At 40.6% G+C, this 24038-nt stretch overlaps 1 protein-coding gene across 8 annotated transcripts in view; it reads left to right on the forward strand.

The window, feature by feature from the left end:
- ARHGAP21 (Rho GTPase activating protein 21) overlaps nt 1-24038 on the forward strand; it is a 111539-nt gene that overhangs the window by 76003 nt on the left and 11498 nt on the right. For 3 of the 8 annotated variants that reach the window (XM_083704555.1, XM_083704558.1, XM_083704554.1), the window contains exons 7-16: nt 2914-2943; nt 4420-6379; nt 16168-16323; nt 16430-16529; nt 16631-16667; nt 17888-18013; nt 19192-19476; nt 22232-22296; nt 22383-22531; nt 23882-24015. In XM_083704555.1, the coding sequence (XP_083560681.1) occupies nt 2914-2943; nt 4420-6379; nt 16168-16323; nt 16430-16529; nt 16631-16667; nt 17888-18013; nt 19192-19476; nt 22232-22296; nt 22383-22531; nt 23882-24015 (3042 nt within the window). The remainder of the gene's footprint in view (nt 1-2913; nt 2944-4419; nt 6380-16167; nt 16324-16429; nt 16530-16630; nt 16668-17887; nt 18014-19191; nt 19477-22231; nt 22297-22382; nt 22532-23881; nt 24016-24038) is intronic. The other 5 variants (XM_083704557.1, XM_083704556.1, XM_083704559.1 and 2 more) reach the window with 3 other exon arrangements.

The raw sequence follows: 24038 nt of genomic DNA on the forward strand, positions 1-24038 counted from the left end.
TACGGGACTATCTACGTTTTTTGTACTTTGATTTGTGAAGTCATACTGAATAACTTCAGTAGCATATTAGTGTCCATGAAAACCTCATGGCATAGTGGGGCAGTGCGTCTGGCTGTAATCCAGAAGGTTGGTGGTTCAAGCCCACCAAGGGGTGGCTGTGGGCAGGATTCTTGCATTGCAGGGGTTGGACTAGATGACCCCCGGGGTCTCTTCTAGCTCTACAATTCTACATATCATTTGGCAGGTCCAGAAGTTAGGACGTAGCTGGTTGATTTAGAGGTGCATAAGGCCCGTATCTTCTTATAGCCTCTGTGGCATGTGGTGTTTCCCTTGTGCTCCAGATATGAAAATAAATACCGTATTTTTCGCCCTATAGGACGCACTTTTCCCCCTCCAAAAATGAAGGGGAAATGTGTGTGCGTCCTATGGGGCGAATGCAGGCTTTCGCTGAAGCCTGGAGAGCGAGAGGGGTCGGTGTGCACCAACCCCTCTCGCTCTCCAGGCTTCAGGAGAGCCGCAGTGCCAGCCCCACAAGGTCGGGGGACAGCGGGGAGGCGGAACGCCGCCATCCCGCTGTCTCCCGATGTGGTTTGGAGGCTGACGGTGGGGAGACGCGCTCTTCTCCCTGCCGCCAGCCCCGCAAGCTCCGGGGATAGCGGGGAGGCGCAGCGCGTCTTCCCACTGTCCCCGGACCTGGTCTGCAGGCGGGCGGCGGGAGAAGAGCGCTTCTCCCCGCTGCCAACACCACAAGCTCGTGGGACAGCTGGGAGGCGCAGCACGTCTTCCCGCTGTCCCCAGACCTGGTCTGCAGGCGGGCAGCAGGGAGAAGAGCGCTTCTCCCCGCTGCCAACACTGCAAGCTCCGGGGACAGCGGGGAGGCGCAGCACGTCTTCCCGCTGTCCCCAGACCTGGTCTGCAGGCGGGCAGCGGGGAGAAGAGCGCTTCTCCCCGCTGCCAACACCGCAAGCACCTGGGGGGGGGGGGAATAATTTTTTTTTCTTTATTTCCCACCCAAAATACTTGGTGCGTCCTATGGGCCGGTGCGTCCTATGGGGCGAAAAATACGGTAAATCACAGCTTAGCCTATAGGCACTAGTGACATCGGAGAGAGGCAGTACCAGTGGAATGGAGATGTGTAGAATAAGTAAAGGGACACATTTAATCCCCCCTTTTATTTGTTTTAAATTACCATACATGTGTGGGCGGAAAGAGGGTAAGCCCACCTCCAGCATGAAGCCAGCAGGGCTTTTGCTCTCACAAAGGGGGTTCCTTGCTCTGAGAAAGGGGGTTCCTTGCTCTGACAAAAGGGGTTCCTTCCCCAGTGATGTATTCTGAGTGAGGTTGCCCATGCTGCTGCCTCTCATTCCTGTTTTTAAATATAAATTCCTGTTTTAAATAATTAGAAGCATAAGAAAAGCAGCGGCAGGTCAGGTCCTTTCCTGAGCCACCTCACTTAGAATGTCTCATTCTGAGGAGTGAATCCCTTCCACAGTGAGGAAGCATAGGCATGCTGCCACATTGGCAGCAAAACATATCAAAAGTGAGGGGGAGAGAAGAGAGGAGGGCAGGAAGTGGCTTTTCCAGGAGGTACTATGCCTTGCACCGGCTTTGGGAAGACTTTACCCTGTGCACCACAGAGGTGGGAAACCTATGGCTCTCCATAGATTGCTGGACTACAGAATCCCCTCAGTCCATGCTGGCTGAGGAGGCTGATGGGAATTGTAGTCCACAGGCTCCCCACCCATGCTGTATACGGTATCCTTGTGGATTTATTTTATATTAAACAGCTTTGAATTTGAAATTGTAAATGGAATATTTCTTTTTTTAAAAAAATGCTCTTCATTGACTTTAAAAATAATGAAAATATATGCTAAAAGAATTATCTAGAAGAACTATGCTATATTCTGATATATTTTTGAATTTTCTTTCCCTTCATTAATACAAAACTGGTTCATTTCCTATAATTTATCATTTTAGTCATTCCCAGATTATATATATATATATTCAGGCAGAGCTAATGTGGTGCATTTTTTGTGGTTTTTAAGTAGGGTATCTTGCAAACCTGCAGATTTGGGCTGAGTATATATGCCTAAATTGGACTAGGGAGGCAGTATTGGCATATTTCAGAGTGTGAGCGGATGTGTTGTTTCCTTAGACTGTACCACAGCTTGCTTTTTCATGCGTCTATGTCTGCTTTCCTATTTCCCCCTCCTAATCTGAAAAGTACACGAATGCAGAGTCCCCATTTTCCGTCATGAGAGAGCATGCAAAAATCAGACAGCTGTATTAGCATGCACCTTGCAATTGGAAGCACAGCCTGTCTCTGAAGAAACGCCAAAGATATACAAAATGAAAACGATCACATGGGGAGGCTGTTTTTCTCTGAGGATTATTCTGAAATCATCCTTCTAATGTCAGACGTAGAGTATGAAAGCAGCTGCAGTCAGCTGACAGCTTGTGGTTCTGTTCCGATGCATGTGGGGAAGGGGTGCATGGATTTTAAATGCATAATGAAACCCTTGTTTCGTCATCTGGAAGCAGGGATGGTAGCAGCTCAGGGGAGATGAAAGACCGTTATGTTGCTCTAGTAGAAGGGACGCCTTGTAGCACAACCAGAGGGCTCCGTTTGCAGCAGAAAAGATGCACTGAAGCAACACAGCACAACTGTATTTTCTTTTTCTGGAAGGCTAGGGAATAAATGCAAGAAGCAGGTAAAAGCCTGAGACAGACATGCTCACAAGGAGGCTGAAGTTATTGTTTATGCTCCACTGCCCTTTACCTCTATTGGTATCTTCCAGAGAAATCGGTGTAGATGTATTTTTAGCTTGCTGTGTATCCCGCTTCAACATGACCACATAATTCTGTCTTTACACCCATAAGCAGCTTTTACTATGTTTTCCTGTTTTCTGCCAGCTGCAGTTTTCAAAGGATGTCACAGCACTGGTAAGAAATGTACTGTAGCCATTTCTCTGATTTTTGTAAGGCATGTGTTTCTTGGTAGATCTGCAAGATGCTGGACTGTTAAAGCCTGCAAGTTGCTGAAAGCGAGCTAGATCTGCTGGTTAGCTGAATCTCAGTTGTAATATTGATTCTGTTACCTTTTAATGTGTGCCTGTGTTTTTGTTAGTTACTTGGTTTATTTCTTGCCAGTTTGCTTTTAATATTTCATTTGCACTTAACTAATGCTGCCAGTGATATTTATTGCAGCCGTGTGTTTTAAGTACCTCGCCCTTCTCATCCTCAGCACTTTGCTCTTAGTCTAATGTTTATGGCTGCATTTGGGCTTTTACAACCTGTCTAATGCTAAGGCAGGGCATGTTGATTTGGCTGAATGGAGCATGTTATGATTTAAGCAGGAAACGCTGTAATATGATACCACACCTAAGCTGTGTTAAAAAAAAAATGTTTGGGAAAGATTTGTGCATTGGCAAGCTGTGTGCTGTCAGCTCTTTTAATTTCATATTGCCACTAAAGGAAGTGATGGCAAAGTCTAAAATAATAGAATTTGTATGTTCCGGGCAGATCTTGCATCGTTAGTTGTACGATGGTTTCAGAAATGTCTTGATGCAAGGGAAACATGCAATATGTAAAGCAAATGGTTTCCTTAGGAGTCGGGTTCTTAAAAGGTAAGGTGGAAATTGTGAAACACCTAAAGAATATATGGCTTGTGATAGTCTGCATTCCACTCTAAGGAAGTGCTTATAAATAGCTGCCTGAGCATGTATGTTGGTGGTGTATTTGGGTTAAAAAATGGCACTGCTGTGAGTAGTATGGAATTCATGGAATAAGTAACATGTAAGATTATTTGGAAGGAGGGTGGGCGTTGGCTGCCAACAAAGACATTGCCACTGTCTACTCCCATTAGATATAGTAATTGTACCTTTTAGAAAAGCAATCTGTATTGAATGCAATAGGATTTACATAGGCTATATGTTTTCTCTATGTGGCAAAGAGCTGCACGTTTTCTGAGGCTAACAGAATTCCTTATTTAACCTGTCAATCGCTGCATAATTTTAGCTTCCAGCATAAAAAAAGATCAAAAGGAGGAATTTGTGAAGCTGGGTTTGAGGATGTGTATGAACAGAAATACTTGGTTTGGGTTTATGCTTACAAATCTCTGTGTTCTCTTAATCAGCTGCCATTAGTTGCTGGGATTTGCTGTTTGACTTATATAAAACATGCTTAATACTTTGTGGAGACTTTCCATTGTATATTTTCATACCCAGGGAGTAATAACGAAGGCATTTGACACTTCTTGTTCTTTGAACAGATACCTGTAGCAAAGAGCTGTTTCATATGAGAGGTCCTTGCCCTTCAAGGGATTTAGCTGTCTACTGGATTCATCTCCCTGTAACATGGTGATGATTTCACATTCACATTTTTAGTAATTTCATTTCTTTTTTAATCCTCTTTGTATAGGCATATTCCCAAGATGCCTACCTGAAAGGCAATGAAGCTTACAGTGGTAATGCCCGCAACATACCTGAACCACCACCAATATGTTATCCCCGGTTAGCATCTCCACCTTCTGTCAAGGCACAAGATACTGAGAAAGCACCTCCTGACTCTTCACTTGGTAAGCAGCCAGCTAGTAGACCTGTACGGACATCAGCACAACCAGAAAAGGCCTACAGAATGGAAATACAAGTGCCTCCATCCCCAACAGATATTGCAAAATCTAACACAGCTGTCTGTGTTTGCAACAACGAGACTGTAAGAACTGTTGTTGTGCCTTCCGAGAAGGCTGTAGACTTGTCATCCTGTAGAATAAATCATACTGGTCCATCACACCGGATAGAGGAAGTAAGATATGGTCTTAAGGAACAAACCACTATAAAAACAAAAGCGCGAACCACATCACCACCTTCTCCAATGCCCACTGCCATTGTACTTCCTCAGACGCCACTCACAAGGCCAGTAGATCCCAATGGAATAGCTAGCAAGTCTGGAAGCTATGGAGGGCATCCAGAAGGGATCTCAAATACTAGATCTCCTACTCAAAGTGCAGGTTCTCCCTCTGTCACTACCAATCACTACACTTCTCCAAATGCCCACCAAACCATAGACTGGAAAAATTACAAAACCTACAAAGAGTACATTGATAATAGACGTTTGCACATGTATGGCTGCAGAACCATACAGGAAAGGTTAGATAGTTTAAGAGCAGCATCTCAGAACACAACAGATTATAATCAAGTGGTACCAAATCGCAGTGTTTCACAGGTACGACGCAGAAGCACCTCTCATGATAGGGTCCCACAGTCCATTCAGATACGGCAAAGGAGTGTGTCCCAGGAAAGACTTGAAGATCCTATATTGTTGAAGGAGTGGCCAAGGAGTGCCTCTCAAGATGCTCTAACTTCACCATCTATCAGCCCCCGGAATCACAGGACACAGTCTTGGGACTATTTAGGAAAGCAGGGTGAAACATTAGAAAATTTTCACACTGAGAATCTTGTTGCAGATTCAAACAGAGACAGAAAAAAGACTAACAAGTGGACTGGCTTTACTGAGCAAGATGATCGGCGAGGTATTTATGAGAGACCCCGGCAGCATGCATTTCACTTGTCTCTTCGAGGCTCAAATTTTTCTGTGGCTCCGGGTGCTTATGGCTCAGATGGTAGACGAATAAACAGCAGAGCCTTAGGGTCAACCCCACAGTTCCAGAAGGCTCCACCTGATGTAAAATCACAGCAGCCTGCCAGAGATTTGCCAACCTCTGGTGGAACTTCAAAGCCTACAACCGTTTTTCAGGAAAGATCATCTCACTCAATAGCTAGAAGCACAAGAAGCAACTCATTGAAGACTTCTGTACCCTATGCAGCAAAACCGTCGCTTTCCCTTAATCAGAGCCTGGATAGTGTTACTACCGCAGACCAAAGAGAACTAAACCATGTGTACAACAGTGGTTTGTTGAATCAACAATCAAGGATACAAGCAAAAAGTGTGCCAGGCCACAAAACAGAAATAGACACGAGTACTCTATCCCCTACTACCTGTTTAGCTTCTGCCAAATTTGTCCCACAGATGAGTGAGCATTTAACTACCTCTGTTAACTTGGATGTCTCTATTAGACAGAAGGTTCAAGAGTTTGAAAAGGAAAATATAAAAGAATCCGAGAGCCATCCAAGGGATGTTGTAGATGAGGATACAGAAGCAGTTGTCTTGCGAGAAAAGTCTCCTTCTGGCCATCAGACACCACAGCCTTTGCGGCATCAGTCCTACATCTTAGCGGTAAATGATCAAGAGCCAGCCCCGGAGACTACTTGTTGGTTGCCCAATGACGCACGTCGAGAGGTCCATATAAAAATAATAGAAGAAAGGAAAGCTTCCAGCGCCAGCACACCTGGTGATTCCTTGGCATGCATTCCATTCATAGGTGAGCTAAACCATTGGCTTTCATCTCTCTGCTTCTAATACATGGCTTTGGATCTGCCACTTGGTTTTATTATTATATATATTTTAAATTATTATGCATCATTCTGGTTAATTTATTTGAGTTTCATAATTTTTGCAGGTATAATCTAGAAAATACAATGTTCAGCTCCAGTATTTCTAGGCCCGTTTCACAGGTACATGTGTGGGAGCTGTTTTCCTGTAATGTTTTCCAGTGTGACTACAGTGTATGTATGATTATTGCAACTACTTGACTGGGGAAAGATTTTCTCCTGATTGGCACTGCCCCTCCTAGGGATGTGAGCAACCTGTGCCATTAGACCTTTTCCTGGTTCTGGTATCCACAGACACATCACAGTTGTATGCAGAAATGCCATGGGGAAACTGCTCCCATGCAACTTGGTGTAAGTGATGGGGTCTTAATCCCACTGATGTTAACAGAACATAAACATGCTTAATTTTCTGTGTTGCATCTAATATGTATTTACCTATAAAAACAGTAGCAGGCATTTTTGTGACATGATAAATGCTTAAGAAGTTAATATTTAATTTAAAAAGTTTTGCTATACACCCTCACTGCTACAGGTGATTTTAAAGGTTTATTCTGCAATAATGTGAATGAATCTGTATTGCCATGTGTGGCTCTTACTTATTTAGCTCAGTCATTGCCGTCAATCTTTTGCAAAGCTTTGTAAAACAGAAAAAATTGAATTTGTATATGTGCACATATCTTTAAAACCCTAGAGTAAATATATAAGGTAATTTGTAAGGAGAAAAAGCAGAAATGGGAAAGCCAGACAGTATATTAAGAACATAGAGGTCAAGAAGATATTGAAGAATTGTGGTGTGGGAGTAGTGTGCTTGTCGGTTTGCAGCCTTGGAAGCAAGGAAAAGAAGATTGTGCTTGTTATGTAATAAAAGAGGCCCCCATGGAGGAACTGGCAAGTGAAGGTCATAGCAATATGCTGAATAAATTTGAAAGTGGGATTGGTAGGGGTGGGGGCGAAGTACAAGTTGTTGTTGTTGTTGGCGAAGTACAAGTTGTTGTTGTTGTTGTTGTTGTTGTTACGCACTTGATGTACTGTTAACATTAATCAGGCTTTCAGATGCTTACATATGTGCTTTCTGTGGTTGTGACAGTTATACTTTAACTCAAGTTGTAAGTTGGTTTCCTAAGAATATCTCAATGCACAGGTGTGCTGCAGCATAGGTGCACGGAGAGCTGACAGTAGCTGCTGATACATGTGAAGGTCAGTTAAGTCATGACATTGCTGGAGAGATTAAGAAGAGCAAAGTAGATGGCAATAATTTATATTAGGGCTGCAGTATTGAATCTATTGATTGGTTAACCTTTCAGTTGTTTAAACAGCTGCCCTAATTAACATTCTTATTCTATTTAATGCAGATGTTTGTAAAACAGCAGATGCTTATTAGTCTTAAGAGGCATCCCCCCTTCTTTCACATACAAAGCAGGGAATGCCTCTTCTAAGATAATGTCTTATATGATACTCATGCATTGTCTAATAATGCAGTAAGTATACTTATGGCTTCAGAATTATTGGTTTTCCTCACATACATATTTATGAACATTTTGGGGGGGGTGATAACAAACTAAGACCTAGGTCAGTTGATCTCAGTAGGTCTGCCTATGACTTAACACTGGTTATAACCCATTTTATAAATTAATAGTAAAATATTTTAAGATTTACTTTAATCACAGTGCAATACCAGGGCAAGGTATAATAGTATAAATTAACACCAGTCGTCAAACCAGTCGTAAAGTGAAACCAACTACCCTACCCAACAAAGGCCTGGTAAAAATAGATGGGTTTTCAATTTAATCAATTAATCAATAAATTAATTCACTTAAACTCACATTGCTAATTGACTAACAGTTCTTTAATTGGTTGACAGACTTAATTCATATGCTGTTCTTCCGCTGAAGTTCATGGGAGCAATTTTGTCTAAAATACTCAAGTTTCATTGTCAGGTTTTAGTTGCTGCACAGCTCCCATGTCCAGCAAGCAGCAGTGAGGGAAATTGTGCAATTTCCCACATAGACTTAGAAAGCCTGTATAATGTTTTGGACCTACTTGTGGTATATTAATGGCACGAAAGAGGGAACAACCTATCAAAATGGCAAGAGCTTCCTAGCCTGCATTACACAGAGGTCATTCTTTCTTGTGGTAGGTGAATAGGTACGTGGACATTTTCAGATCAGACATAATTTATTTGTTTTTACTGTGAAGGCTTGCACCATGAACCTTCTAGATATTTTTGTACTCCAGATTGCATTGGCCCAACCAGCATGACCCAATGGTCAGGGACGATGGGAGTTGTGGTCCAGCAATATATGAGGGTGACATGTTAGCCATCCCTGCTTAAGACTGTAGGAGAGGTTATACTGAAAACAGTAGATGGCTGGAATAGCAGTGTGCAGGCATTCAGCTGCTAGATGGCCAATTTCACCCAGTGCATGCTTTCCCCTCAGAGGCAGTAGCCTCTTACTAACATCTATCCCCTCCTCACCAGGTGCACCTTATGTCAGCATTATTAATTTCTGCAAAATCTTAGATATGCAAAGAATTAAATATACAGTAAAGACACAGTACTACATGTCACTGCTGACCTGATTGCTACTACTAACCCAAACCCTTTTAAGACCTTGCTGTGATGTATTTTATTTCTAGGAGGCCTTAATGATTTAAAAAAAAAAAACTATTTAAAGAATTTTCATAGTTTTCTATAAGTGCTAGTTTAACTTGGCCTATTTAGTTTGGTTTGGATCCAGGGAGCTACTTAGATGTGCTAAGCCCTTAGACATCCTCAATGGGATTTTAAAACAAGTTTTCCTTTGAATAGTAGTTCCCATGCCATAAACTGCTTTTGAGCTTTAGTTGTGATGTGTTTTGTGGCACTGGGGATAGAGGTGGGCAGGCATATAAATTTAAGAAAGAGAAGTCCAAAGACTCAGGAGTGCATGGAATAAGGAATATGGTTCATTGAATCACAGTCACTTAGTATATAATTGAGACTATCACCTAATTAGGGACGTGGGTGGCACTGTGGGTTAAACCACAGAGCCTAGGACTTGCCAATCAGAAGGTCGGCAGTTCGAATCCCCGCGACGGGGTGAGCTCCCGTTGCTCGGTCCCTGCTCCTGCCATCCTAGCAATTTGAAAGCATGTCAAAGTGCAAGTAGATAAATAGGTACCACTATGACAGGAAGGTAAACGGTGTTTCCGTGCGCTGCTCTGGTTCGCCAGAAGCAGCTTAGTCGTGCTGGCCACATGACCCAGAAGCTGTCTGCGGACAAACACCGGCTCCCTCGGCCAATAAAGCGAGATGAGTGCTGCAACCCCAGAGTTGGCCACGACTGGACCTAATGGTCAGGGGTCCCTTTACCTTTGTTGTTGTTTAGTCATTTAGTCGTGTCCGACTCTTTGTGACCCCATGGACCAGAGCACGCCAGACCCTTCTATCTTCCACTGCCTCCCGCAGTTTGGTCAAACCTTTACCTTTACTATCACCTAATTAAATAAATCATAGTTGTTTTAATTGATTATTATTTTTATGTTTATTAAATTTACATACCACCTTTAATCCAAATATGACAGGGTGATATACACAAGAATACATAGCATAATAACAAGCAAAACAATAATGCCCCATCTACATATGTATGTATATGAGAAAAAGCAATAGTTCTAAAGAGAAAAAAGTTTATTTTCTTTGTTGTCAGGTGATGCATGAATGGTCACTTCCCATTCTCTCAGACAGAGGAGAAAGTGTAGAAGATGGTGCTTGCCATCTGCAGTTTTCATAAGATAAGCACCATTAAAGAATCTCATTTAAAACATCTGCTGACCCAAATATTTTAATTGATTCATTTGGCCAATGGATTGACTAAATGTTGCAGCCAAACTAATAAGAATATGAATAGCAGCTTCTGCATGTACAAAACAATTTGCAAAAATGAACTCAGTAGTGGTTACAGTGCAACAAACAAATTTTGATTGATTAAAAAGTTACAAAATTAGTCTTGATAAATTTCTCAGCACATTTAATTAAAAAAGGTAAAAATCTTTCAGAATTACAGATTCTGTACTGAAAGTGAGAGAAGGTCTCTTGCCTAAGCCCACATTCATGGCAGATGTGATAATTTGATTCAGGCATTCTGTCATTGCATCTCAGCTCAGCTTTTTAACCACTGTACTGCTGTTAATGTGTGTGTGTGTGTGTGTGTGTGTGTGTGTGTGTGTGTGTGTGTGTCTTACTAGGGATTTCTGAAAAGATGTCAACAACTTATTTAAATGGCTAGTAAGCCAAAAGACAAGCCATAGTTTTACCACAAAGTTGTGGCCTCTAAGGGGGAAAATGCAATCCCTGTAGCTGAGAGGTAAAATAGGAAATAAGGACTGAAAGATTTGATGTTCTCTTCAAGAACTAATCTAACTAGTACAGTGATACCTCGGGTTAAGTACTTAATTTGTTCCGGAGGTCCGTTCTTAACATGAAACTGTTCTTAACCTGAAGACCACTTTAGCTAGTGGGGCCTCCCGCTGCCGCCATAGCACGATTTCTGTTCTCATCCTGAAGCAAAGTTCTTAACCCGAGGTACTATTCCTGGGTTAGCGGAGTCTGTAACCTGAAGCGTATGTAACCTGAAGCGTATGTAACCCAAGGTACCACTGTATGCCCTTTGGAAAGGTGGCAGCAGCTTGGCATCGTGGTTTCATCGTACAAATGTGAATCTCTTTTACTTCCAATTAGTAATATCACTGCAGATCCAAATTGGGGAATCAACTTGACTCCTTTATGAGGCAAACTGCAAACTTCATTTAGATTTTGGGTTTGGCTCGTAATGGATTAAACAAATGTTAAAGTGTTCTGTTGGCAGCACCATTCTCTTTTCTTTCCCTGAAAATCTAGTGGCTGGTTGTAGGCACTCCCATCAGATCCTCAAATCATCCTCGGTGCAAGGATTCATGGGGAGAAGTAGTTCCCATGGATTTTTAAAATATTCCAAGAACAGCTGCAGGAAAAATTCCTGATATCATATAGCATCTTTGGGAAGCAAGATTTTGAAATTTGGGTGGCTGAAGTTTTTAGCCCAGAAGAAACCCCAAAGTGGCTTTGGGGTGAGAGATCAGCAGGGGTTGCTCATTCCCCTCCCTTTAAGTCCAAATCCAACTGGAACTCTAGAGTGGTAAACACAGCTTGCCCCTGCCATACGAGACATGTCTCCATGATGTCGTCAGCGCTGAAGGGTCTGAAGATGCAAATTTGCCACGCACCCATTGCAAGTGAAGAAGTACTGAGGAGTATTGACGCCACATGCTAATAGACACAGTTTATGAAACAATACATTTCAATAAAACCATTCCAATAACCCATAAACCAGTGGTGTAGGGTGGGTTGTCAGCACCCGGGGCAAGGCAAGTAATTTGCGCCCCCTAACCCGTGGATTTGCGCCCCCTAACCCGTGGATTTGCGCCCCCTAACCCCCAGATGTTGCGCCGGGTGCGGCCGGGCCCCCCTGCACCCCCCACGCTACGCCACTGCCATAAACAAACCTAGTAGAAAAGTAACAAAAGCTTCAGCCGCAAGAACATTCCATCCAATAGGCCATCAACCAGCTTGCCATAATCTGTCAAATGCTTGGTATGTTGATTTTTAATGGAATTGGCTTGTGCCCAAGATTCTTCTCTCCTCCTTTTTAATATGATGAAAATAGTACTTGAATCAGTTTTAGTTGGCTACCATTTTTAGACTTTTCAGCTGCTTATAACCCCTAAAAGCTCCTGCTAATTTTAAATCAATTGTTTCTAATATCAGTAACAACTTTTTGATACATTTGCTTCTTGCGTTTTCAGCAAGAATATTTCCAAATACAATATGATCCTGCTATATTAAAAAGGGTTCAATAATAATAAAACAAATGTTCAAAGTTTGTGTGTAAACTAATTCCCATGAATCATTCACGTTTCTGTGATGTTTAATAATGAATATAAGGTTGCATTTCTGAACATACTTACTTTGGAGTAACTCCCGTTCAGCTCAGCTAAACTGACTTCCAAGTAAACAGGTATTGATTGGGCCTGCTGTTATTGTTGGCTGTTAGCTTCCATCTGTCTTGGGTGACAACGGAGTGTCCCTCTGGTGTGAGATAAAAAATATCTCCTATTGCTGAACCAGGTTTCATTCATTTCTCTATATTAAATTCCTCCTGAATGAACTGTAAGATGCCAGTGGTATTGTGAGACTTTGTGGCTGATTGTAACACTGAATCACAGTTGTCCATGCATTGGTAACCTCAAGGTTGGATTAATGCAGTGTGCTCTTTGTGGGGCTACCCTTGAGGCTGCATCTAATACTGAGTATGATGGACAGGCTGCCTATGGTAGCAGACAGTCATCAGCATATAACACATGATTTGCCGGCTTTGCATTGCCTGCCTGCTATTGGGCCATGTTACAGGTTTTGATACTAACATATAAGACCCTATACAGCTTGAGACCAAGTTACTTGAGAGACTGCCATACCACTTACAGTGGTATGATCTTATGGCCATTTCTTACATTACCTCTGACTGATGCTTTCACCTTGGGAGGTTTTTAAGCAGAGGATGGTCATCTGTCATGTATGATTTAGTTGAGATTCCTGCATTGCTGGGGGTTGGACTAGATGACCCTTGGGATCCCTTCAAACTCTACAATTCCATGATTCTGTATTCAAAGGTTGTAGCAATGTCTTCATGTTTAAAATTATATAGTCTAGGCTCATAGGGCTCAAAAATTCTGACACCCCCTCCCCTTTCAAATTCAGGATTCTGTGCCATATTGCAAACTGCTTTGAAAACTCCTTAAAGTGACATGAATGGTTTGTCAATACTGTATGAATGGCTGCTATTCATGAACCTGCAGATCAAAGGCCCTTGGGTGTTCAGAACTAGTTGCACCGTTCTTTGGATCCTGGCCATAATGTTGAACTCTAAAACACATATCTGGCAGGAAGTTCACATTGGCATTTGGTGCTCTACACAGAGTTGAGGCTTAGCTATGAATGGATGTTAAACTGAAGGCAGTAGTATGAAAGATTATTACTCCACAATATATGAAAGTTTGTTTTTGATGTTTGTGTCTTTGCTTTGTTGATATCGCTGCAGACTGTCTGAAATAGCTGTTTGCTGCTGTGTATGATGTAGCTTACTGGCATATTACTCAAGTACCAAAGCGAAATTGATTCTGGCATCCTATTTTACTGCATTAAGATACATCAAGCAAAATTTAGTGTGATTCAATTAGAAGACTATGCCTAGGCAAATTTGTCATTTTTACTATTAGGCAGTTTTGAGGATTCCATGAAAATAACAGAAGCATACTTATCTTTCTAAACTGTATTCTGATTTCAATTCCTCTATTGTGACTTGACATCGTTCACACTACCTTACAGACTGGCCACAGTGAAGCTCTTTGCAGGAGTCGTGCTATGTACATCCTGAACAAATGGGCAGTGTTTTCTGTCAAGATTGTGCATATCAGCTGACTGCACCATATGCTGTCCTGCCTGACAGTGCAAATGGATGATTTTGTGAACACTGTTAATCTTTTCCTTCCTATTAAAAAGTAGAGGGGAGAGGTTGTATGTGTGTGATTTTACAATTGTCTGACTAGTAACAGCATGTGAAAAAATGCATTGAAGTTGTTTATAGGAAGTTGGCTCAGTGTAAAATGAATGCTTGATATTTTAATAGCATGACATTTATTCAAGCTTGACATAACCGCTCCAAATTCTTCAGGGATTCACAAGCTCTTTTTGTAGGATAAATGTCATGTACAGTACTCTGGGAAATCATGTTGTTTCTTAGACACACATTACCTTAATTCTTGGGTACGAGAGGAAATGGTTTTTACTCTGGTTGGAGTTTGAGGCACTGGTTGGAGTTTGAGCAGCTAATGAGGAGAATGTGTTTACTTGGATAATAATAAAATTATTATTATTATCAGATGTCAAGGAAATAAACAACTATTTTAACTTTTGGAAGACATGTGAAGGCAGCCCTGTATAGGGAAGTTAATAATTTATGTCTACTTGTGTTTTTAATACTTTGTTGGGAGCCGCTCAGAGTGGCTGGGACAACAAGATAGGCAGATGATGATGATGATGATGATCAGTAGGTGTAGTAGGAGTAGTAGTATGGATGTATGCTACAATGCATCTTGTTTTCAAGATCTGCTTTTAAGAATTATTCAGAAATAAAATCATTGTTAATAAGTGACAGTTGTATGAATGCAGCAAATTATTCAGCTTCTTTTAAAGTGTCTAGTTTTCTAATCATTAGGAAGAATATTCATATTTAGCTGTGAAGTGTTTATGTGTGTTTAGTCTGGATTGTCATGCCTTGCTCCCATCTATAAGCTCTTGCTGCAATGTCTCAGTGTTTTAAAGGGGGAGATGTCAGAGAATTAGCTAAGTCCTTCTATTCTTGAAAATGTTGTTGTCATTATTATTTTGAAGAAGTCTGTGTGCTTGTATGTGCATGTACTACCAAACTTGGATGCTACAGGCACTGCCTCCTTAAAGCAGAGCCATCAATTACGCTTTGAAAACACAATGCAGTACGTGCTGATGTGTTCATTCAAAGAAAAGAATAAACCTCTGTTTGTGAAGGCTTGCATATTTCAATGGGCCTTTCAGAAGCACAGCGTATTAAAATGCATAGCACCTAGAATCAATACATATTAATGATCAGAGTGCAACATGCTCATGCTCTGGATTGCTGTACAGTTTTGTCCTGTACATTGAAAGTTTAGGAAAACAGTTTATTCTGTTATTTTTAGAATTTCATAGATCAGGCTTAATATTATCTTCTAGAAGACGTGCCCGGTCTGCATCTTTGCAAATCTGGGAATCTCAAGATCTTTAGGCTTTCTTGACTGTTGCAGGATGACTCTTGTGGCACTAGAAACTACGAGGTGCTGGATATGTACAGATTGTGATAACTTATATCAGCAATTACTGGAAGTGATAATTGGTATGTAGCAGTAGCAACTTTTGACATACTAGAACTTGCACTGTGAATCTGAACTGATTATTTTAACAGGATCATTGGGTGTGCTTGTGCTAGTGCATATGTGCTAGTGGCATAGGCTTTCTGTGAAAATAACAAAAATTTCCCTTCTTTGGTGATTAATTATAATGTGTGTTTTGATTATTTATGCGTAACTTTCAAGTAGTTTGTTTTGCTTATTTCCAGCTTATTTTAATTGAAGTCTCACTTAAATGACAACAGTCAGACACTTGATAGATTTTTTTAAAAAAGATTTGTTTTATTGACAAATGTATATGTAGTTAGATTTATATACAATCTTGTGAAAAATGTATTTTATGAAGAAAGTGAACACTGCAATAGTACATTTTTTGTTCAGTTTAACATTTCTTCTTTTTTTCCAGCTGTGTTGTAAATGTAACAATCTTATCTTTGCTTTTCATTCAATTATCTCATTAATAATGTGAATTAGATTGTATGTATTCTTTAATTAATTTGTTTTTCTTCACATGAATTTTTTTCCCCTCTTCAAAAGTGCAGCAAACTATTTTTAATCATTTTTCTTCTGGAATGGCATTGGAATGTCTGTGCCACAGAGGTGTTGTGTTGGTGTGTCTAGTAAGGACACAGGGGCACCATACCACACCTCATTATCCCAGGTTGGGCCAATTAATTGACACTTTTTAAGGTTTAGTAATTTGCTGTGTATTGCCTTGTAGATGAGCCAGCTAGTCCCAGTACTGACCATGATATCGCCCACATTCCGGCTTCTGCTGTTATTTCAGCATCTGCCTCACGCGCTCCCACCATTGCTACAGTTCCTCCTAGCCCTACCTCTCTTGTCCCTTTTCGGCGCCAACTATCCCATGACCATGGTAAGTCACAGCTGTCAAGGCTTCTTTAGCTAATCCATTGATGAAATGTGGTGGTTGTATTTATTTGTTTTTTAAATAAATGGGTATGCATTTGTTTTGACTGCAGAATCAATCAGGACTAGTGTTCTGGATGGTCAGTTCCCTGCAAAAAGTGAAAGGTCCAAATCTTATGATGAAGGACTGGATGACTATCGAGAAGGAAAAATGTAAGTCCTGAATGAAAATATCTAAGTGCGTCTGTGAATATATGCTGTATCCAAGTGTGCATTCAGATATGTTGACACTAATATCTACTCTCCATCTATAGGTCCATAAAGCATGTATCTAGCTTAAAGGGAATTAAGGTCAGTAACTCTTTATTCAAGATAATTGTTATCAGCTGTGAACATTGTTATCAGCTGTGAAAATAAGAGTACCCATTGATGGTGGTGCATGTTTAAACATTATGGTGAACAAAAGTATGTGAGGATATAGGCTTTATTAATGGAATTTCTTTACTACATTGAATTTTTGGATACTGATACCTTGCAGAGACCTTCTATTGGGGGCAGAGCCAATGCATCGCATGCATAAAGTATCCAGGTTTCATCACTGTTATTGCAAGTTATAAGGATCAGGTGGTAGTTGATGGAAAACTCTCTTGTCTTCCTGTAATTCTGGAGTGCTGTAGACAATACTGTACCAGATGAATAAATATTCTGACCTAAGTTTAAAGCAATTTCCCATGTTCCTATATATCTGGATGATATGTTGTGCAAGGACACAGTATCCAAATCATGTGCGCAGCCAGCTTAAGCACTGCAGCCACCTATATGTATGATACAAGTGAGCTAGGATTGGTCTAGGGTAGTGCATGGGTAGGCAAACTAAGGCCTGTGGGCCGGATCAGGCCCAATTGCCTTCTGGATCCGGCCCGCGAACAGTCGGTCCAGGAATCGTCACGTGGATCACCAGCGAGCACGTTCTTTCCCTCTCCCTCACACGGTGGTGGTGCTGCCACCTTCTCCCTCCCTCCTCCTGGCTTCTCCCCGCCCTGCCTAGAGGAGGAAGGGGGCTGGGCTTTGTTGGTGCCAGCAGTAGCAGTGCTCGAGCGGCTGCCATTTTAAGCAGCCCCTCTCCGGAGCCCTTTTGTGCGCCACTCATCACCCCACCGTCGCTGCCAGCCCCTGCTGCTCGCAAGACGCAGGTAAGCAGCTACCGGGGCTCGTGGTGCTCTTGCATCACCCCCCCCCCAAAAAAATATAGTCTGGCCCCCTGCTGAATAAGTTTGCTGACCCCTGTTCTAGGGACACAGTGGGGCTCTTCAGTGACTGGTTATGCTTTGCCCCCATCTGTCCCTCTTGAAGATAGGCAAAATGGGGGCATGCAGAGACTAGCAGCAACAAGCTGCTGAATAATTGTACTGTGCAGCTGATGTTAGCTACCTGTCCCTGCTTTCTCCTTGTATCCACTTTCATGCCCCCCAAAATAAAGAAGAGGTATTGTATATTAGTGAGCACAGAGGTGGTTGATCATACCATGTTTCTTTAATTACAAAGTTGATTCAGTATGGTGTTTTCTTTAGGCCCCAGGCAGCCAAACATCTTCAGAAAACTCAGGGTCCAGAAAAGCTTCATCTTCAGAGGTCATCGGTGATGTCTCCAAGGAAGGATGCCTTCATTTTCGACAGCTAGGCACAGAGAAGGGAAAGGTACTGCTTCCTCCTAACATGCAGCTAATAGTAAATACAAATTGTGTAGCTCATTATTTAGATGCCTTCTTGTCCGTATGGTTTTTTTTTTACTAGAAACTACTCATGTGTTTGCAGGTTTTTCATTGCAAGCTGAGAGGGCAAGATACTTGTTTGCTTTTCTTTCAACAGCTCTTGAAACATTCCCAGCAGCTATCAGGATGTATTTGAGACTGTATTTCCAAATATGATTGAAGCATGCAGACTTGATACACTTGCAGCAGTGTTCTGTTTCTCTGGCAATTAGAGTGAACCTAGGGAACATTAATGAAATTAGGGGAATCCTTTTGCATGTCAGGTTCTCGATGCTCCATAGTAAGAACAAATTGCTGATTCTCCAGGCTGCTGGCAGTCCTGAATTAGCCAGAAAGAGTTTAAGCCCAGAAATGAAATGTATGGAAGTGGTGTCAGTAAAAGTACTGCTTGTATATTTTGCACTCCTTCATACGTCTGCGAGGAAACTGCCATGTTTGGCTAGGGAAGTATTTAAGCAGCAGCCAATCAGTCAATCTGTTAGAAAATAGTGTTGTTGCATAAATGTCTACTTATTTATTTTTGCACATGTTACAGTATTCTGTACGTCAGGGGTACTCAAACTTTGGTCTGTGGACCACCAGTGGTCTGTGAGTTTCATTCAGGTGGTCCACCACATGTCAACTTTAAATATTCATAATTGATTTTTATTCATATTTTAATGGTTTTTAAATTCTCATACTATATTTTATTGTATTACCTTAAAATTCTATGACATTTGATTTGCAAAATACAGTATAAGAAATAAAAGAACCATTAAAAATATGATTAAAATCATACAGCACCTCGCGCAGCCCATTACAATTTCTAAAGGGGCAGAAAAATCATTAAGTGGTTTGCCAAGACCCTCAGCAATTTTCAAGTGGTCGGCGGGTAGGAAGTTTGGGAATCACTGCTGTATAACATCAGTCATTTGTTTCAGAATAGCTTTTCAAAAGTTAATGCCTAGGAGGCTAGTCAGAGGTTGCTGCTTCTTCTCTTCTCTCTCCTACTGTTGAATTTGGATCTAAAGTTCTTCAGACTAAAGACTCGTTGTTGTTTTCTGTAAAGCATCTTGTCTGTTCATTTTACTGTATTCAATAATAATGCTGGTTCATATTTTCCAGAGAGTTAGTGGGAGCATCCGGCCGTGGAAGCAGATGCATGTGGTCCTGAAAGGTTGCTCTTTATTCTTGTACAAGGATAAAAAAGATCAAACTCTGTCCTCTGAGGAGGTGCAGCCCATCAGCATCAATGCTTGTTTGATAGACATTTCGTACAGCGATACAAAAAGGAAGCATGTATTTCGACTCACCACGTCAGATTGCGAATACCTGTTTCAAGCTGAAGACAGAGATGACATGTTAGCATGGATTAAGGCTATACAAGAAAATGGCAACTTAAATGATGAGGTGGTGTGCTTGTTAAGTCTTTATTTCTCCCCTCTGATGTCTGTTATATATACTTTGTCAAAGGGCACACAACTAGTCCCATTGAATATGGTGACATTCTAGTGAACTGAAAGAAGCTGGTGTTTGCTGAAGTATAATTAAAGTTTGAAAGGCATGCATAGGTTTCTTCATCTTAATGCTATGCACTTTCTCTTTCAATGATGGGCAGTAGCCCAACTGTTTTGCATGTAGCTGAATTGAATATATTATTATTTATTTCTTTTTAGATTTGTATACCGCCTTTCATCTGAATATCCCAGGGTGGTTGACAAATACAACTGCATTATGAAAAGCAGCTTAACTAGTTTTATTAGTGGTTAGTAGGTAGACTAACAATGATTATTATTTTAATAATCATTGTTAGTCTACTATTATTTTAATCCCTATGGAGAACAGTCCTATTATTTCAATAATTATGTGTTAACACACTGTAAACTCAGTATAAAAATACCAAGGGGGAAAAATTGAATCAGTCAGTAAGAGAAATAGGGGTACAGGGATGGAGATCTGTGTCCATCTGGATGTTTGTTGGGCTACATCATTGGCATTGCTGTCTGTTGACAATGCTGTCTGGGACTGATGGAGTCCATCAACATACGGAGCAGCACATGTTCCTTGTCCTTGACTTACAGATAAGTGTCAGGGTCAGAGTCTTAGTTAGAATATTTTGAAAGAGCAAGTAGAGAAAACTATTGAACTTTCATTTTTAGCTACTACTGAAAATTTGCATGTTATTCAAGTAAGATAACTGTCTTAAGGAAAAAGTTCTGTGCACATTTATCAGGAAGCAAACACAATGAGACTTACTTTTGAGTGAAATTGCATAGAGTTGTGCTGTGTGGTTCCTAACTCGGCCAAGAAGCTCTGGGTAACTTTGGGCCAGTCAACACCTCTCAGCCTACCTTGCCTCACAAAGTTGTTGTGAGGATAATATGGAGAGTATATGATGTATTCCTCCACCTTGAAATCCTTTGAGGAAAGGTGGGATATAAATAAATAAGCTATAGTAAACTGTTTTGTTTGACCTCTTTAACAACAACATCATTTGCCAAGGGCAGTGGTTAAAATTATTTAACTTCTTTAGACTGGTTAAAAAGTAGGCTCAGTTACTTTTACTGAAGCTTAGCTAATTGTTAATTAAAACTGCTTTTTCAGTTGTACCTAAACTGCTTTTACAGTGCAAGTCTATGAATATCTACTCAGAAGTAAGTCCCACTGAATTCAGTGATACTTACTCCAAGATATGTATGTATAGATTGCAGTTTTTTATGAATTTTTGGTAATTAGTGCTTTTCCTTCCTGTTCTTATTAATCATTTTCGATGTATGTAACTTCTATTGGTGAATGATTAAATCATAGATGGTCAGAATTTCCATTTAATGATGTAATGTTCCATATGAAGTACCCTGTTGCTATGAAACCCAAATTTAATTGGCTATCACCCACACCTTCTGCACATCTGAAAATCCCATCCAATACTGAGATTTAAATATTTTAAAATTGTAGCAGAGATCAGGGTGCAGAGTCCTAACATAACTTCTCTCGGACTTTGTACCTGTAAGTAATTCCCATTAAACTTAACCAGGCTTTACTTCTGAGTAGACTTGTATAGGATTGCACTGTTGTGCACCCATTACTCATGGACATTGAGGCTACTTCTGACACTCAGTTGTTAATAGCAGCCAGGAAGAATGTCTGGTAAAAGTGGACCTCATTGAATGTGAATCTGCAGATAATGTGTTTGATGTGGAGTAGATTTATAAGAATAGTGCGCTTAAGATACACACACACACACACACACACACACACACACACACACACACGTACGTGTGGGCAGATGTAAATATGAATAGTTGGAGATCTTTTACACAGGTATTAGTCATAGTTCCGAGCTGCTCTGTTTCTTGGAATACTATGATTGTTCCCGGAGAGGATTTGTCATAAGAGCATGACGAGAAGGTGTTGCTGTTTTCCACAGCTATTGCAATACCTGTGTAGATTGGTAGGCAGATAAGTGTGCAGTTAGTTGTGATTTTTAAGAACCATTAGTCACATGAAGTTAATTGAAGATAAATGCAGTTCAGGATAAGGGTATACTGTTTACAAATTTTTGTCCTCAATTCTTTGGCTTGTAAAATTATTTCTACCTTCTTTCAGATGTTTTCAACTATGTCTGCAATTCAGTGTGTAATAGCAATGCATGCTCAAGGCAGGGGTAGCCAAGCTGGTGCCCTTCATGTTGTGGACTGCAATTCCCATTGGCAATGCTAGCTGGGGTGATAGGCATTATGGTTCACAGCATCTGGTGGGCACCCTGGTTTGAGACGCACAGCATCTTATACACTGAATTCTGCCCTTCCTGTGTCTTCCCTGCTCGCTTTTCTTTTTCCTTTTTTAAAGTATTACGCATATCAACTATATATGCATGACCAAATCCTGGTTAAAGCCAGAATTCAGAAGTCAGGTTTAAACCATGGTTATCTGTCATAGTTTCTTTGGAAGCCAGTAACTGTAGTTTCTGAGTCTGGATGTAGCTGAGGTTCCTGGTGTGTTTCCTTGCTTGCAAGAAGTGTGTGGGTACGTGAAGCTTGCACATATCTAAGCTTATAGTTATACTACTTTGTCTTTCTTATGGTTTACTGTCTCCTGAATGTGGCTAGATAATCTCAGTTATTTAAAGCATGGTCTGAACAATATTTCTCAATTCATTTTACAGAATGCAGGGGTCACAAGCGGGGACCTAATTAGGGGGAGAATTAAAGAATACAACACAATGATGAGGTAAGCAGCCACGTTGCAGTCTAGTAGCTCATTTGATCTGAAACATTGGCCCTTTGCTTATGAATAATATAATTTTATTTTTTCAGTGCTTCAAGCGGCAAAACAGAGCCATCTCCCAAAACACCTCGTCAGACCCTGAGTATAAGGCAGACACTTCTTGGTTCTAAAACTGAGCAAAGAACTCAGAGTCCTCATTCTCCCAAGGAAGAATCGGAAAGGAAATGCCTTGCTAAAGGTTAATGTATATCAATACCATTACTAGTTTCAGCTCTTCCAGATTTACACCAGAAGAAAGGATGGTAACACATAGGAAATGACTTTTAGTCATTGGGCGCTTGTAGGAGTTTCATGGACTCTTAAAACATGAGTATCCAAAGCACTCCCTCCATATAGCCAATAATAAGGAAGCCCCTCCTGTGATGCAAACTTTTCTTGCTCACCAGTAATAGGGAATCTTGGTTAGGTGAACAACCTGATGGGCTGGATAGCACAGTACAAAAAAAACATGCATGTTTAATTTCAGGAATCTTTTAGTTTCACAAATGGTTTAGAATTGCTGGTTTCAGTCTTCTTAAAAATATACTTTATTGTGTACCCCTTCACCCTCAATAGTGTGTTATATTTTATTTTTCTCAGTCACTTTCTTTGTTGGGGGATTTGGGTTTTGCTATAGAATAATGAAGAAGCTTCAGCACTCTTGTTGTTGAAAAAAAAATAGCTTTGTTATTCATTGCAGTCAAGCATTGTTGCAGACCTTGTTAATAGAAGACTTTGCTGCCGTTATATTTTTAAAATTAATCGCTCCCTTTCCTCATTTACATAAAATGTAATATGTCAGTGCTCAAGTGCAGAGTATGTATGTGAGTTCTGGCAGTGAAAGTATTGAATAAATTTTACAATAATAAGATCAATTACCCTTAATTACTATTGAAGGTTTTCTGCATTGCTTCAAATCAGCAGGTAAAGTTTTTAAAATTGATGAGCATATGTAACCAGTATGGATCAAAGCTGTTTTTCTACATGTGCCTCATGCAACTTTAGATAGTAACCATTAAAATGTATTCAACAAAACTAGACCATTCCAAAGTGTAGGCATGCTTTTACACAAGGACCATGACATCACCAAAGATGGTCAGAAGTATTCATTTGCTTTAGTCCAAGGTCATTTTCCCCCTAATCTTTTTCACAAAGATTTTCTCAAGTAATTGTATTTGATGGTATAATGTATTTAACTGGTTGGTGAAGTAATGGAAGCTTTTTCTGAATATTTTTTAGGGAGGGCTACTTACAAATGAATTTCTTGATGTGTTGGAAACTTGCTTCTTGTTATTAATTGGGAAATGTTGGGAGGTGGTTTGGAAGCCAGAAGTGGGTTGTCAATAAGAAAATACAGGTAACACATTAACGATAATGTTTGTGGTGGCTGCTGGATCTGTGTAGGGTTCCTGTGTATATGGTCTTACTGCTTATTCTGATAGTTTTACCAAGAAAGAACTTATTTGGAGTCATCTTCAATTAGATCATGGAAATTTTTTTTACTTAAAAAATCTGTTTTCTGTGTTGTTTTTGTTTCTTTACGAAAAAGGTGAGACGAGCCCACCAAAAGGTACATGGCGAAACATTCCCAGCATCATGAGAAAAACCTTTGAGAAGAAGCCATCTGCTGCTGGGACTTTTGGGGTCAGGCTGGATGACTGTCCCCCTGCTCAGAGCAACAAGGTCTGAGTTAAAAACCACGCATT

Source organism: Podarcis gaigeae, assembly GCF_964106915.1.
Source record: "Podarcis gaigeae genome assembly, chromosome: 12".
NCBI classification, from domain to species: Eukaryota; Metazoa; Chordata; class Lepidosauria; order Squamata; family Lacertidae; genus Podarcis; species Podarcis gaigeae.